Here is a 15414-nt window from a genome sequence, read left to right on the forward strand (position 1 = left end):
GATCACAGTTCCAGTGGACCCACAAGGAAGAAATCAGAGGCCCAGGTGTGTTTCTGGGCCCCAGCTGGGCCCCTCTCTATGAATGAATCTGGTATTCTGCTCTCTATCTCGCAGTCCCTTGTGCCATGGGAATGCCCCTAACAGGAAAGTCTACTCGAAAAAGTAGTCAGAGGAGAGATCCTAATAGTTCAAAACAAGAGTCAACAGAATTTGTGCCCTTCCAGGCCCTCTTCAAACAAAATGCTTCACAGAGCCTAAGTAGTTAGGACACAGGTTTTTTTTGACAAAGACATCTGGGGTCCCAGAAGTGACTATCTCATACCCTCCCAAACTTCACACATAAGTCAGTTGGGGTAAAATATCAGTACAAGCTACAACTTCTTTCTTGACAAGACTGAGTCAAAGCTGGTGGGTTCCTGGTTATAAAATGGTCGGCTTAGAGTGGAATTTAGGGAAAAGCCACTGGGAAAGACTTGACTTGCTCTGCACAGTAGATAATAATCTTGTTTCTCAAAGCCCACTAGGAGGGGAGGGTGAGGTAGGGAAGGAAGGATGGGAAGGGAAGAAAGGAACTGGAGGAAGCTAGATGGGCAATGGATTAGGGAGTTTTGTGGGCTGGTGTGGCCATTGAGAAATCCCAGAGTGGTGAGACAGCCAAAATAACTTTTTGGAACATTCCAAAAATGTGATTTTAAATTGTTTGCTGTGTGACGTAACCTCTCCCCTGTGATCCACAAAGCTTCATTAAAAGTTCTGCTACATGTTACTGCCTCATGTTTGGTTGCTCTGGAATAGATGTGGGGGTTGAATGGAGAAGGGGCCAAGTTTAGAGCAGGAGCTGCAGAAACAGTCAGAAGACCAGAATAGTGAATAAAATTCCAGATGAAGCAGAAAAGTAGAGTCAGAGGTGAAAGTGAAAATCTAAGCCTCCCCGGTAATTCACAGAAATCCTAGGGAGGGCATTGGACTTTCCACAGGACATGAGAATTGGAGCCAATGTCATTTAACTCCAAGGACAAGCTACCTCAGCTGACATTAGCTTACAAACAGGCTTGGCCTCTTCAATTTAACTAAGCCTTGCAAAATATAAAATATGTCACATGTACCTTTGCTGTCCAGGGTCTTAGCACAGATACTGCACATAGTAGGTTGCAGGAAGTGTGTGAGCAGCCCAGGTATGCCCTGGATGGCTCCTGGAACTTAGCAGCTAATGCCTAAAGGGATTCTGGAACAGGAGCATCAATCTGGCCAGTCTTTTCCCTCCACCTCTGGCACTTCACCCTCTGACCCACCAGCTTTCTCCCAATGAACTCCTAACAGCGGCATTGCAGCCTGAAAGTCGTATAAACAGGGAAGGCCCAGGAGACAGTGTTGAAGGCTACAAAGGATGATGCAGAGACCAGATTGCTCTGCATCTGTTCTGCCCTCCTCATCCCACTGGGGCAGCAACAGTAAGTGGCCATCTTAGACCTGGGACTTTTCCTGGGAATGGTTATAGGACGAGTCGTATGGCCTTTGATCTTCGCTCCCAAGAATCCTTCTAGTGGCCCTCTGAGGCCTTGCTGAAAACTTAGTAGCCCAAATAAATACCTTCAATTCCATGGCATCTTTGCAGAAACCATCGCGGCTGACAGGGGAGATGGCGCCACCAAGTGGCGCAAAGGGTATGGTTCACCTTTCATTATCCGAAAGCGTAAAAAGAGGAGGCGGCCCCTGTGGCCCAGCCTAGCGTGGTGGCGTCATGATAGAGCGCCGCTTCTCCCCGCCTCTTCCCCCCATCCTTGCATGTGCCAGTACTTGACGTGGCGTCGCCGCCCTCTACCCATACATTGCGTGCGTGTTTGCGTGCGGCGGAGGTGGTGGCGCGGGCAGGTCGGAGCTGCGCGCTGCCGCTTCTGGTGCCTAGGTGGACGCAGGTCGCTGTCCGGCGGTCCCGGGTTGTGGTGCAGACAAGGCTCCGGCCCCAGCACCTCAAATTCTCACGCAGCTCTGCACCGAGCCTGGCGGGGGAGTGGGCAAGCGTGTGTCAGAGAGCGCGGCGCGGGCGGGCGGGCGGACGCCCGGGAGGGAAAGAGGCGGGGGCGGCGGGTCAGCCGCTGGCCTGGCCGGCCGGGGGATGTCGATACCTGACGCGATGCCGCTACCCGGGGTCGGGGAGGAGCTGAAACAGGCCAAGGAGATCGAGGACGCCGAGAAGTATTCCTTCATGGCCACCGTCACCAAGGCGCCCAAGAAGGTGCGGGGACTCTGGGTGGCGGCGGGGTACTGGGCTCCAGCCTCGCGGAAGGGGCGCGAGCAAGCTTTGCCCGGGCCCGCGCAGTTCGGGACTTCAGGAGCTAGGGCTTGGGGTAGTTGAGGACAACTAAAGTGGTGGGTGAGCAGCGCCTGGCCTATCCCGAGCTAAAGAGGACCCCCGACCTCGCTTTCCTTTGTCCGTCGGCCCGAGTTCTCCGGGATCTTTTTAAAACCCGACAGGGCCAGGCCTTAAATTTGTGACTGACTTTTCCTGGACGAACGGCCTTGAAGACGTGGGTAGGAAGGGGCGAATTAATTCATCTAACCACATGACGAGCCAAGGGGATGAGAATGTACAGAAAATCTTCCCGTAGGTGGTTGGGTAAATCTGGTAGCTCTTTAGGAGCAGTGACCGTTTTATCCCACAACTGCGTGATAGCTTAGAGAAGAGAGAAAAAAAGAATGCGTGAAACCAGCTCTTTTATACAGTTGGGCAACACGGGATTGAAAAGCAAACCGATTTTCACCTAAGATTTTACGGTTGCTTCAGTGTAAGAAATGGACAGATTGGGGTTGGTGACTGCAGACACCGTCATGGATGGAGGTCGATCCTAGAGTCATGTGAACAGATCACTTAGACATTCCTCCAGAAAGGAGCTTGGGTGGGTTGGAGGGGTGGGTGGTAGGAACGATTGCTCATTCTGCACTGTACTTATTAAGACAGAAAAAGTTTCCTATATTGTGCTGTGGGTTGAGCTCAAAGGACACCCTTCTAATTCACTTGGAAATAGCAAGCTCGAGATTTCTAAGCAGCTCTCTGAGTGGTAGGGTTGGGATCCTCTGGCTTTCTGATCATTTACTGCCAACCACCTACTTTTTGACTTTGCACATACCTGGCACCCAGTTAACAGTGGGCCAAAGAACATTTGCAAAGAAGTGACCTTTCAAAAACCAGTGAGAACCCAAAAGAATATGTTCCTCCCGTACAAAGACAGTGTTTCAAAACTATCTCTGCCTGCATTGTTTAGTGGGATTCAGAGATTGTAAATTCCTGAACAAACCAAGGTTTGCAGGAATAGTTAAAGCCCTTGAGACTCGTACACCTGAGCTAGTTAAGCTGTTTTAAATGGGAGAGATGGCTGTTTTTCTTTAAGGCAGCTGATCTAACACTACAGAAGTCAAATGCAAGACTGAAAAGGCAGGTCATCACTGTGTACTTTTTGTCTATTTTCTCACAAAATTAAGATTTCTGCCAACAACACCTTTAAAGACTGGAAGATCCCTTGGTAAAGAGTCCTGTTGACCTTATTTTTAGTGCTGTCAGTTCATCTGACTACTTTGCTAGAGTAGTAACCTTTTGTGATCGCCACTGTCCTTTGGAGAAACAGTTATAGACCTTACAAGCAGAATGTTTAAGGATAGTACCTCAGATGAGATGGGGAAATAAGGAGAAAACCCTTATAGCTTAATTCTCCCAACTCTCTTGCCATTGTTACCCATCTTTTGTCTAGTTGCATCCGAGTGTTAGGCTTCTTTGTTGTTACTTGACTTTTAGTTAGCCTATATTCTTAACAGTGCAAGGACTGATATGGCAAAGTCTGTGGCAGACTGTGAGCTCCCAGAAAGGCAGGAACTCTTGTTCACTATTGTATTTATTGTGTCTAGCTCTGTATCTTACATGTATTGTAGTTGGTAGTCAAATACTAATTGCAACTGGCTAACCAGTAACTGAGATATCTGACTGGCTAAATACCAGAAATAAATATCCCTTTTTCCTTCTCAGATGGACTGTTGCTAATGTGTATTTTTGTGAGGCCAAGTGCTAATGACTTGTGAGATTCATATTCCATTAGCTAAAACAAGCAGGTCTCTACCAGGAGTTAAAAGACCCTGTTGTAAGTTTCCACTTGCTGGTAGATTGGCCCCCATGTTATTAATCTTCATACTTTCTGAACTTTATTGTGTAGCATTTATGTAGCAGTTGTACTGAAGTGTTTTATGATGACTAATTATCCTCCCTTAGTGATGATAAAAGGCATTTATTTAGTTAATGGATCATTTGAGGACTAGTCAAGGTCACATTGCAACTCCTAGATAATCTGTTTTTCAGAATTTCAGCTGAACCGGACATTGTGACTTAAGTCACTTTTGTACCTCTGCCCTGGGTTAATAATGTGAGAGAACATGGGAAAAGCAAGAGAAAAAAAACTAGGTTGGCAGGGTACAGAGTGATGTGAGAAAAAGGCCTCTTCAGATGGTACAGTCCTTTACCTAGTAGCCTGGCTGTGGACCGCGTAATCCTCAGATGATTCCAATCCCTGAGGCCTCTTAAAAACTGACATTCCTGGTGCCAGAAGATACAGGTTATCTCAGGGTAACCTTAATGGTCCTCTGTCAGTTCATATCTTACTGTAAATTCGTAGTCAACCTTTATTCCCTTTGTTTGCCTTGAGGTAGAGTAGATATTCATCAATAAAAAGCATAGATAACTGAATTTTTCAACTATAATCATGACTCAGTTCAATTTTATATGCCCTTGGGGTCCACCACAGTTGATGTGTATAACAGAACTTGCTGGTTTGATTCAAGACTTGAAATGTTTGCCTTTCAAGAAGGCAGCCAGAGAACTGGGTGTGGTGGCACATACGTATAAACCAACACTTGGGAGGCTGAGGCAGGAGGATTGTTACGAGTTTGAGACCAGTGTGGGTTACAAAGTGAGCTCAAGGCTAGCCTGAACTGCATAGTGGTGACTCTGTCTCAAAAAGACCAAAAAAAAAAAAAAAAAAAAAAAAGAAGAAGGCAACTGAATTGCTACCCCTTAAGCAAATAGCCTCTGTGCCTCAGTTTCCTCATTGACCAAATAAGTAACTGTTGTTTGGAACAGATGGAGCTAAAGAATAAAAATTCAAAAGTATTTTTTAAAAGTCTTTTTCTCTCTTTTTAAGAGTAGGAAAATTTATTGGGGAAAGGAATGGAGACTAGGAATAGCTTCTGAGCAACAGAAGTCCCAAATGGGTTTCCAGTGAGCCCACCACTCAAAAGAAAATCATGAGGCAGGTACAGGGTGGGTTAAAATTATAATCCTGTCAAAATATTTTACAGGTGCCATGAAAAAAAAAAAATGTTACCTGCTTCGAAGTATCTCTGTGGGACCTCCAAGATAATATTGGGGAAAAGCTAGATGTCAGATACTTTGAGTTCATGTTCCCTGAAGTCAAAAAATGAATTCTGAGGAACAAATAAAGGTCAAGGTAGGAAAATTTATTGGGAAAAGGAATTGGGTATAGGAATAGTCCTGAGAGACAAGAAGGGTCTTGAATGGGTTGCCCTGTTCTCTTTTATAAATATTTGAGATAGTTTATGACAGACATAAGTACAGTATACAGACAGTTAAAACTATAGAAATTGGAGATAAAATAGTGTTAGCTTTGAGGTCTAAAATAATTGATGAAATTGTCACAGGCACCTAATCTGAGCAACCAGTTAAACTTACAAGTTTCCTTAGCAGGCATGGGAAATAATGCATGCCAGTTCCTCAGGAAGACAGTATTTCCTGAGAAAATGTAAGTTTTCATGAGAACACATTAATAAACACAGAATGATTCATGTGGTAAGGTTTGTTCACAACTTAATAGTGATTTTAGATAGTAATGAATTTAGATTTCATTTCAAGTTTTAGGAACACTTGAAGTGAAAAAGAAGAGTTCTTGTATACTAAGGCAAAGTGCACATTGTAAACTGAAGAAGATCCCTGTTTGATGTTGGCAATTACTAGTGGAACCAAGTAAGTCATCCCCATAATCACTGTTTACCCCTCCTTTTCCACTACTTTGTGTTACAGAGGTGGTAACTGTCCTTGGAAGTTTAGAAGTTGACATTGTATCAAATTGATTCTTTTTTAATAAAATAAAACCAAATCTTTTAGATTCTCATGAAGCCCCCTGCAATAGACATGTTTTTCCAGAATGCCAGTTCAGAACCTTGTCTATTTTCTGAACTTATGACTATGTGGGGGAGGACTTGCCCTGCAGACATTAGTTTTAGAATCTGAATCAGACCTTTACTGCAGAAAGAATAATAATATGAAAGAAACCACTTTTGCTTATAGAATGTACCTTACCTGGTTAAGGCATTAACTAGGTATGAACACTAATTCATTTTAAGAATTTGGAAACACAGCTGTTAGAACCCCAATGCGTACACCTAGTTGTTAATTTGATAGTGCAAGTATAGGATGCTTCTTTTTTCTTGGAGTTATCTGAGGGTGAATTCATGGTGGCATTTTGCCAACTTATACCAGTATGCAACAAAGTCACTGAGAAGAGATTAGATAAATTGCCTGTTATTACTATCTCCTGATTTGTTTAGGGCAGCAGCCGTTTTGGTCCGTATAAGAAGATCTCTTGTGGTGCTGTGCATCGGACTTAGGTCCTGAAACATGTTTGACATCCCACTGAGCTGCATTCCAGACCAAAAGCTCCTCTTTAGAATCTCACCTTTTTCTTAGTTTGATTTAGTTACGCTCTAGCTTCAAAATTAGTTTGTTCCAATTTCATTTAGACATTAGATTTTAACAGAAAAATCTCACTGTCTAGATTCTGTGCTGGCAGGATTATAGGTAGTACCTTTTGTCTTATCAGGAGAGTGTCATTTGGATTCAGTGTGTAATTCAGTATGCTCTTGAAAGGTGTCCATAAGGGATGTTTTGATACAGAGAATCATGCAGCTCTTTAATTACTGTTGACTCAATACGTTTATTCTGCTACCTCTACTAGTTAATGATTGGATGACATATTTGTATAGGCCAGAGTTTTTCCAACCTGAAGTCTCAGAATCCAAAACTGAAGATAAGTTTTTACCACACATTTCTCTCTACTTCTTGTGACCACTGTCGTACCTTATATGTGGTAAATGGTTAGTAAAAATTTATGTATAACTTCCGTCACCTTTTCTAATTCTTTATTGTTCATTGCTTGGCTATTGCATAAAGCTTCTTATGCTTCCCCTTTTTATTCTGAAATTAGTACAAAGTAATACAGTGTAAATTAAGCCCTTAATTGTTGGAATCCAGTTCACTTTTAGTCTTCTCCATCTAATAGTAGTAAGATCTTAGACAAGTGGCTTAACCTCTGGGCTTCCCTTTTTTTTTTATCTGTAAAATAATAATTTCCATGCAGATAGTGGCTGGTAAAACATGGCTGGTACATTTAAGTGAAAGCCTAATTTGGAAACATTCTAAAAGCCAAAATCAAGATGTTTCTATAAGAAGGCCTTTTCAACAAAAATTTTCCCTGACAATAAAGTTGTTATATGAAGAACTTTGCCCTGTTGAATACTGAAGTATTCGATTACAGAGGTGCTTAGAGTCTGAGAGCTTAGGACTTGTGATGGAAATGAGATGGGTTCTGTCTCACCGTTCTCAACCGCATTCCTAGTAACATATAATGCACTATAGAATATGGGTCATTATTAGATTCTGGGCCAGCCTGAGTTCAGTTTACTTCTTTGGATTGCAGTAATTTGACAGTTTTCCCAAACTGCAGTCTTTGAATTACATGAAACGATTTCAAAGAACTGTGAGTTCATTTTATGTGTTCACATTGAGATCCCACCCCTATATACTGTCCCTCCCCAAGATACTGTCTCACTACTAAGCAGCCTGTTCCTTGTTATCTATATCTGAGCTGCTCCTGCAGAAATGTGTGCCCTTTGCTCCACAGCAATTACAGAACTAGGTGGAGTGTCCGTGCCTTTGTTGAGACTCCGACTGGTTTCGTTTTTGTATTTATCTGTTCAATTTTCAAAAGGAATCACCCCAGTGCTTTAACCTTAGAATGTATATAATTGTTGGTACTGCCAAACAGTATATGGTAGAGCTTAATCACTTACCACCCAAACTGAATACCAAGTTAAGATTTTTAATAAACTACTGATAGTAAGGTAGACTTGCAATCTATGAGTAGAGATTAAAGAAAGAACTTTCGGCAGAACCATAAACTTGCCTGCTCCAGTTAACACACCTGTGATGTAACCTGTAGGGTTTACTGGACTTACTGACATGTTCGCTCTGCCAGTCCCAGTCACTTTGCTTCTTTTAAAATGGACATCCTGTACTCAGTTAAGTGATAGAAATGAGGCTTACTAAACAGGGTTTGGAACTGCTCGCTCTTCCATGCTGTTCATCTTGGACTTGTCTCCAGCTTAATTTTTTACAGTTTGAAGAACTGCCTAGCAAGAGGATTTGCTATTGTTTATATGTTCTTTTCTTTTCTCCTGAACCCGGGCATGTGCAGTGACATTAGTGGAATCTGATGAAGCCTATGTGTTCAAAGTGCCAAGGAAAACGCAGTGTGTTGACCGGCATTGTCTCTGTGTAAGCTGAATGGTGAATTGGTGAGCGGCAGAATGAAGGGGTTGAAGGCCTGGAGGAGATGAGAGTTACTGTGTTTCTTTCACTTAGATCTCCTTCATATAGATCTCCATACTATATTTTGAGCACTAGCAGAATTTCAGAAGTTCGGTTTTTAATAAATGGCTCCAACTCTTCTAGTACCTATTAATCATACTAAGGTGAACCTTTAGGGTACACATTTCCATGGACATAATGGGAATTACTTTACCATTTACTCCCAGGACTGACTTGAGTCAGATCCAAGCTTTTGGGCCATAATCTGTTCCCATTGTGGTTCCGGGAGCCTAAAATTTAAAAAAGAGACTTACCAGGAAAGTTAGTAGGGCAGAAATTCTGATCTGCCTTCTTTGACTACCTCCATCTCGTCGTCTTCCTCAAAACAGCTTGAGGAAAGTTCCTTTTGGACTCTCATGATTATTAACTTTATTTTGGAAATGTAGACAAGACATTTGTCTTGAATTTTCAAAATGCAAACTGCTATCTCTGTTTCTAACTTCCGAGGAGGGATGAATAGTCTAATTTGTGTAGGAGATAGAGAATTGCAGTAGGCCTCACTCTTGCCTGTTTGCTAATGCTCTTGGAAGTTGCTGGATTGAAGACTCCCAATGATTCTTCATGTTCTTGAGTCCCATTATTCCTTTTAAGAATTTCATGATCAGGGCCGGGGGATATAGCTCAATGGCGCAACACATGCCTGGCGACAAGGCTAGTGGTGCACGCCTGTAATCCTAGCACTCTGGAGGCTGAGGCAGAAGGCTCATTACTAGTTCAAGGCCATCCTGAACTACAGAAGGAGACCTTGTCTCAGAATAAAAAAAGAAAAGAAAAGAATTTCATGAACTGAAAATTTGAGAACACAAAAATTTACATGTACTTTAAGAAAGTTTATGGGATTCTGAAACTCACTCATAAATTCTGGGTTGAAAACACTGATATATATGGTTAGGCTTCTAAGGCACAGTATTTCTTTCCTTCACTGGTTCACTACTGAAAGATTGTTTTCCTTATGGCTTGTCTTTATGGTTTGGAGCAAAGCTGAAACTGTTGGAGTTACTACCCTCTTCCTTGGGATGCTCTCCAGCTTTCCCAGGAGATTCATTCTCATTCCTTGGGAGTTTGACTTGGTAACTTTTGCACACTGAAGCCAGCATTTGCCAGCTTGAGGCAGTGGGATGGTGGTTTGTAGCATCTCAGCCCTGTTGCTTTTCACATGAGATGTGGATGCTCTTAAAACTCCAGAGCTGCTTCTTAGGGGTATTTGGAATAGGAATCTCACATTCTTTACTGTCAAATTAAACAAAATAATGTATTTTCCTTTGTCTCTCAAAAATAGGTTTGGTGGGGCTGGGGATTTAGCTCAGCGGCATAAGTACCTGCCTTGTAAGCAGGCGGTCGTGAGTTCGATCCCCAGTACCGATAAAAATGAAAACAAACAAACAAACAAAAAAAAAGGTTTGGTTTCAGTGTAGTGTTTCCTAACTAAGAGTGAGCTGAGGACAGCTGAACCTGCCTCATCATTTGACTTCTCTCGGTGGAGCACACTGAGGTAGAGGACACTGTTTTACACATACCTTGTATGTAGTGCCTAGCACAAAACATTGTTACTAAATACTTACTGAATAAAAGACTGTGAGATGATCATACCTAGGAGAAAATAAGGTGAACTCAAGTGGACTCTGGCTCAATGTCCCTTTCATTTAGCCAGGAGTATTTTCCTTATGTCCCTCCCTGATGGGTGTTAAGAGTACAAAGAAGCAGGTAAAAAGTTGATTAGAATTTATAATGGCACAAATTCTCTATGATGAATGTTACTACTATACATGTCTAAAATGTACCAATAAAATTTTTTAAAAGAAATTCATGATAGTTTACAAAAGCTAGAGACAGCCTTAGACATAATGAGACAGGTGATTAGAATTTCTGACCATCAAAACAAATTTTTAACTCTAAGTTAGGGACATAGTGCCCAAAATTGAAACTGGCATCCTGGTTTACACATGCTATAAATTTAAGAAACAGGAGGCTTTTACGTAGGGAATTTTTAGGTTTGGGATTCAGAGATGAACTGAACCATAGGTTTTGAAATGTTGGGCCTCTGAAAGTAAATTAACAGATCTACCTAGCTGTGCTAAGCAAAATTCTGCATCTTTTCATTCTACAACCTAGCTGACCTCTCTGAGCTGAAGGCTGAGCTTGACAACCCAAAGCCCTCTATGCCCTCTTTGAAACACACCTTTAGAATTATAGTCCTCTGGGCATTGGGCCAATGCTTTCCTAGCCAGGAGCTCTGTCTAATTTAGTTGGCACTAAATTATGCGTGTTGTTTCCTTAAGGTATGTGACTTTGGCACAGTGCAAGGGAGGAGACCTTCAGAATTTTGCTGTTTTAGAAAATGAAATAAATGCTTTGCAAAAATGGTTGATGTGTGCACTTGTCCTGGTAACTAATTCGGTTTCCTGTTGGTGGCCAGGTGGTTCCAACAACTTCCAGTTTGAAGATTTTAGTGCCCAGTTTCTGAGCACCAGACTTCTTAGCAAACAGGACATGAAGATTCCAGTGTTCATTTGTTATGGAGAGAGTAGCCCAGCTGGCTTGTCATGCTGGACTAAAATGAATTGTGAATGTTAATTATACTGATCAATACAGTGGCCTTGGTAACAGACTTGTAGCTGCAGTAGAATCTGTTTACTTCTGGTTTGTAACAGAAAAAAGACCAAGTTGCTGGGGACATGGTGTTCTCACTGTAATATGCTGAATTGTAAGTCCAGGGAAAATGCATCCTGGAGGGGTTGACCTTACTGCACCTTTTCCTCCAGATCTCCTGGAGGGAAACATTATTCTGGAGGTGTTTTCTGTTCTTTTTTGCCAATTGAGAGTGAATTGAGATTGGCAAAGATTCTTAGTGGGAGTGGGATAAAGGATGTTTACAGATCATAAAGTGTAGAAGAGCACCTAGGTCAAAAACCACCTAGTGCGTAAGTGAAAGTGCATAGTTGATGAGATTAGTTTCAGCTTTTGCATTCAGGCACCAGAACCCCTCCTGTTTAAGGAATATATAGAATTCATAATTCTGCAAATTCTTTTCTGACTCCATAGGGAGGGGATTAGCTGAGAGCTTGGCATGTTTGGAATGAAGCATGCTGCCAGTTTTTAGTGATTTTGGACTAAGCCATGGTAAAAACACAGTCTCAGTCTTCAGATAGGCTCTTTTGGGGCCAGGGATTTAGCTTAGTGGTGTAAGAGCCTGCCTGAGAAGCACAAGGTCATGAGTTCAATTACCAGTACCAAAAAAAAAAAAAAAAAAAACTATGTCATTTTCTAACATCTTGTGGATTCATCATTTTGTACTGGCAGATGGAGTTGATATTAAAAGTGGTTCTCCACTTGCTTTGCATTGTTTGTCTCTGTACAAGACACAACTATCCCGTTTGTTCCTGTGTTGAGTCACATGATCAAGTGTGTGTGAAAGTATGTCTGCTTGTGTTTGGTTTTCAAACCCTGCTTAGTTTCTTAAGACATTACCTCTTACAAAATAGGAATGGAAGGAAGCAATTTCAAAATATTTGTTACTTGGGCTCTAAACTAGACCTGTTTAAATCAGAAGAGGCAAAGGTGGCTAAGGGTAGAGGAGCAGGCAGAGTACAGGTTGGCATTTTGAAACAGCTTCCCCAGATCCCAGAGGTAGATTACATCTACTTGTAGATTATCTACCAAAACTTGCAAAAAATTACTGCAAAACCTGATAATGCAATGGGAATGTAGCTACCAAGTATGATAGATGACTTAGACAATGAGGAAAAGATTATTCCTGTGTGAGAGGGCCTGAAAACAGTGTACCTTAGTCTTTGTCACAGCTGAGTATGGAAGCACATGCCTGTGATTTCAGCACTTGGGAGGCTGAGGCAGGAGGATCACTTCAAGTTCAAGACCATTCTGAGCTAGATAGCGAGACTCTGTCTCAAAAAACAAGCAAACAAATTTAAAAAGAAAAAAAAACTTCATGGGATTCAGAGTAAGTCATGAAGAGAAATCATGGAGCCCAATGGGGTCTTGAGACCTATGCTAGACACTTGGCATCAGAGAACAAGAGTTCACATTCTTGGGAGGTTATTATTTGGTTCTTTTAAATGTAGTATCGTTCTTTTTAATCATTTGGGGCTAGAGTTTTCAGAGCCATGTACGTATTTCAGGATATATTTGTGTGTGTGTGTGTGTGTGTGTGTATAATTTGCATATGATGGGGAGGTGTTAGCCTGAAGCCCACCCACAGACCCAATCCAAAAATGTAGTTCTTGTCCGGAATTGAAGCTGTGATGATTGGGATAGAGTTAGACCCTGAATTGGATGTTTTGGGCTATTGCTGACTAGGCCAACTGGGTTTTTCAGTAGAGCCATGGCAGTTTGCAAAGAACTGGAGGATGTCTTTAGGAAAAAGAAGGAATAACAAGACCTTTAAGCCAATAGCATTTATTGAGCCTGAATTCTGTTTGAAATGCTGAGAATGATTCTGACTTTTGTAGTTTCTAGTTTCTGGTTGGCTAGACTTCCTGAACTCAGTAGATTAAAAATTGGGTCAGAATATGAGAAGTACTCTAACATGTTAATTGGATGTTTCCGTGAGATTCTGTCTTCATAAAAAGCTAAAAAGATTACAGGAGAAGTTTTGAGGAGCTTCAGAATTAGGCAGAGTTTAAGGGAAAATGGAGCGCAGAACTCAGACAGTTGATTAAATTGATTAAGCCTAGTAACCAGCCAAACTGACAAATCTGAGACTCAGACAAAAAGACTTCATTTTAGTTCCAAAGGAGTTTGTCACTGTTGCTTTATTATAAAACAAGACATTAATAGGTTTCTGTCCCTGGAAAAGTTGGTGTTTAACTGGAAAAACTTGAAAGAATGGCCAGACCCTTCTTCAGGGTTAGTTCAGTGTATAACATGTACTGCAGACAGATGAAGGAAATTTAGTTTGCATCTTTAAGAGTAAGAATTATGGAGAAAAATATGGCCAGTTTATAAATGAGGCTGGAGACAATGATAACCCAGAGTCTTGTGGCAGTTCTGCTTTTTCCTGACTGAAAGCTAATCTTCAGATAACCTCAAGCTAAAATCTGTCTTCTTCAAGGTGGTCCTTCCAGGGATATTTGTTTCTCTGCCTAAGTCCTCAGGAAACTTTCCATACTCACACTGAAATATTACTGAGTACGGGCTATATTCAAGGTGTTCCAGACGAGCTGTGTCAGATCCTATTAGTAAATGGAACACCCAGCCTCCCCTAAGTAGTCAGGAGGCTTTAGATGGTTTCTATTCTAACTGCTTTCCACCATGTGGAAAACTATTCTGCTAGGAAATCTTCCATTCTGCTGCTAATATAAGAACATCTGATGATTTGCTCCGTGATACATTAAAGCTGAGGAAAATATAATCACACACATCAATTACCTATATTGTCTGTTTCCAAAGAAGCTATTTTAAATTACCAAAAGAATTTCAAACCTTGTGTTCTGGAACTATATAAGTCTGCTTCGAAGTTGTATTCAGCTTTGAATTACATAGTTAAATGCCAGCTATTTGGTGTTGGGAAAATTGTATTCTTAAAAATGAAACTTGGAAATTTTTCTTCATCTAGTGAGGGTTCTTTATTCATTTTCCAGCTTTTTAAAGATAGCATTGATAAAAATTGTATGTATTCAAAGCATGCAGTGTCATGTTTTGATATGTATACATTGTGGGGTGATTATCATAGTTAACCTAATTAAATAGCATCCCTTCACAGTTACCTCTTACAGGAAGTTCCAAGCCTACATAAATTAACTGTAGTAGCTCTCTAGCACTCTTTAGCCAATATCTCATTTTCCCCACTTCTGATAATCACCTTCGCCCTATTTCGATGAATTGACTTTTTCAGGTTCACGTATAAGTGAAACCGTTTAACTGAATGCTTTAAATGTCTACCATAGCTATAAAACCAAGATTCAGTAGTTACGTACCATGTTACTTAAATCCAGATTTTTTTTAGAAAAAGTAATAACCTTAGAAGAATCTTTTCCAGTCATGGGTCAGTTTGGTGGTACAGGAAAATGGAAAGCGATCAGTGACAAATTTTTCATATATTTTTTTAATTAAAAAAAAGATTAAGATAAAAGAAAACACAACAACATAACAACACAAGTCAGAACAGAATAATGTAAGCAACACAAGATAACCTGACATAACAGTAGTTATATTTTAACCTTATCTATGTTTAATACAACTCTTTGTATTGAGAAAATTCACCTTGGCTAGATCTTTCAGACATATTAAAAGATTGTAGGTGGTTTGAAGAGGTTGCTTTTTGAGTGACATACCATAGATGGGAAAGAAACCTAGTAGAATGTTTTCCAGTTTTTATGGCATATTCTGATTGTGCTGACAGTGTGTGAAAGAAAGGTTCCCCCATTTTTATTCAGCACAAAATAAACCCTTTTTAAAAACATTACAGCTGGATATGACGATACACATCTATAGTCCCAGGTGCTTAGGAAGCTAAGATGACAGATTCAAGGCCAGCCTGTGCAACTAATTGAGACCCCGTCCCAAAAAAAGGGCTGGGAATGTAGCTCAGTGGTAGCGTATACTTGGCTTCAATCCCTCATACCAAAAACCAAATCAGAAACCACATTTAAAATATCCATTAGATGTTTTCTCTAATGTTATCCATTAGATTATTTTCTCATGAAAATAATCTGGATTTCCCTAGTGACATTCCATATAAATTCATTCATACA

The 15414-nt window shown here is 41.0% G+C and overlaps 1 protein-coding gene across 2 annotated transcripts in view; it reads left to right on the forward strand.

Moving 5' to 3' along the window:
* The first annotated feature begins 1828 nt into the window (after positions 1-1828).
* The window catches only part of Ahcyl1 (adenosylhomocysteinase like 1), a 38162-nt gene continuing 24576 nt past the window's right edge, over positions 1829-15414 (forward strand). Inside the window, exon 1 of one of the 2 annotated variants that reach the window (XM_005007860.4) lies at positions 1829-2236. In XM_005007860.4, coding sequence (XP_005007917.1) covers positions 2117-2236 — 120 coding nt within the window. In that variant the 5' untranslated portion in view covers positions 1829-2116. The remainder of the gene's footprint in view (positions 2237-15414) is intronic. The other variant, XM_003479215.5, reaches the window with a different exon arrangement.

This window comes from Cavia porcellus, unplaced genomic scaffold, assembly GCF_034190915.1.
Source record: "Cavia porcellus strain 051 isolate PalLab524CR breed Dunkin Hartley unplaced genomic scaffold, mCavPor4.1 scaffold_1, whole genome shotgun sequence".
NCBI classification, from domain to species: domain Eukaryota; kingdom Metazoa; phylum Chordata; class Mammalia; order Rodentia; family Caviidae; genus Cavia; species Cavia porcellus.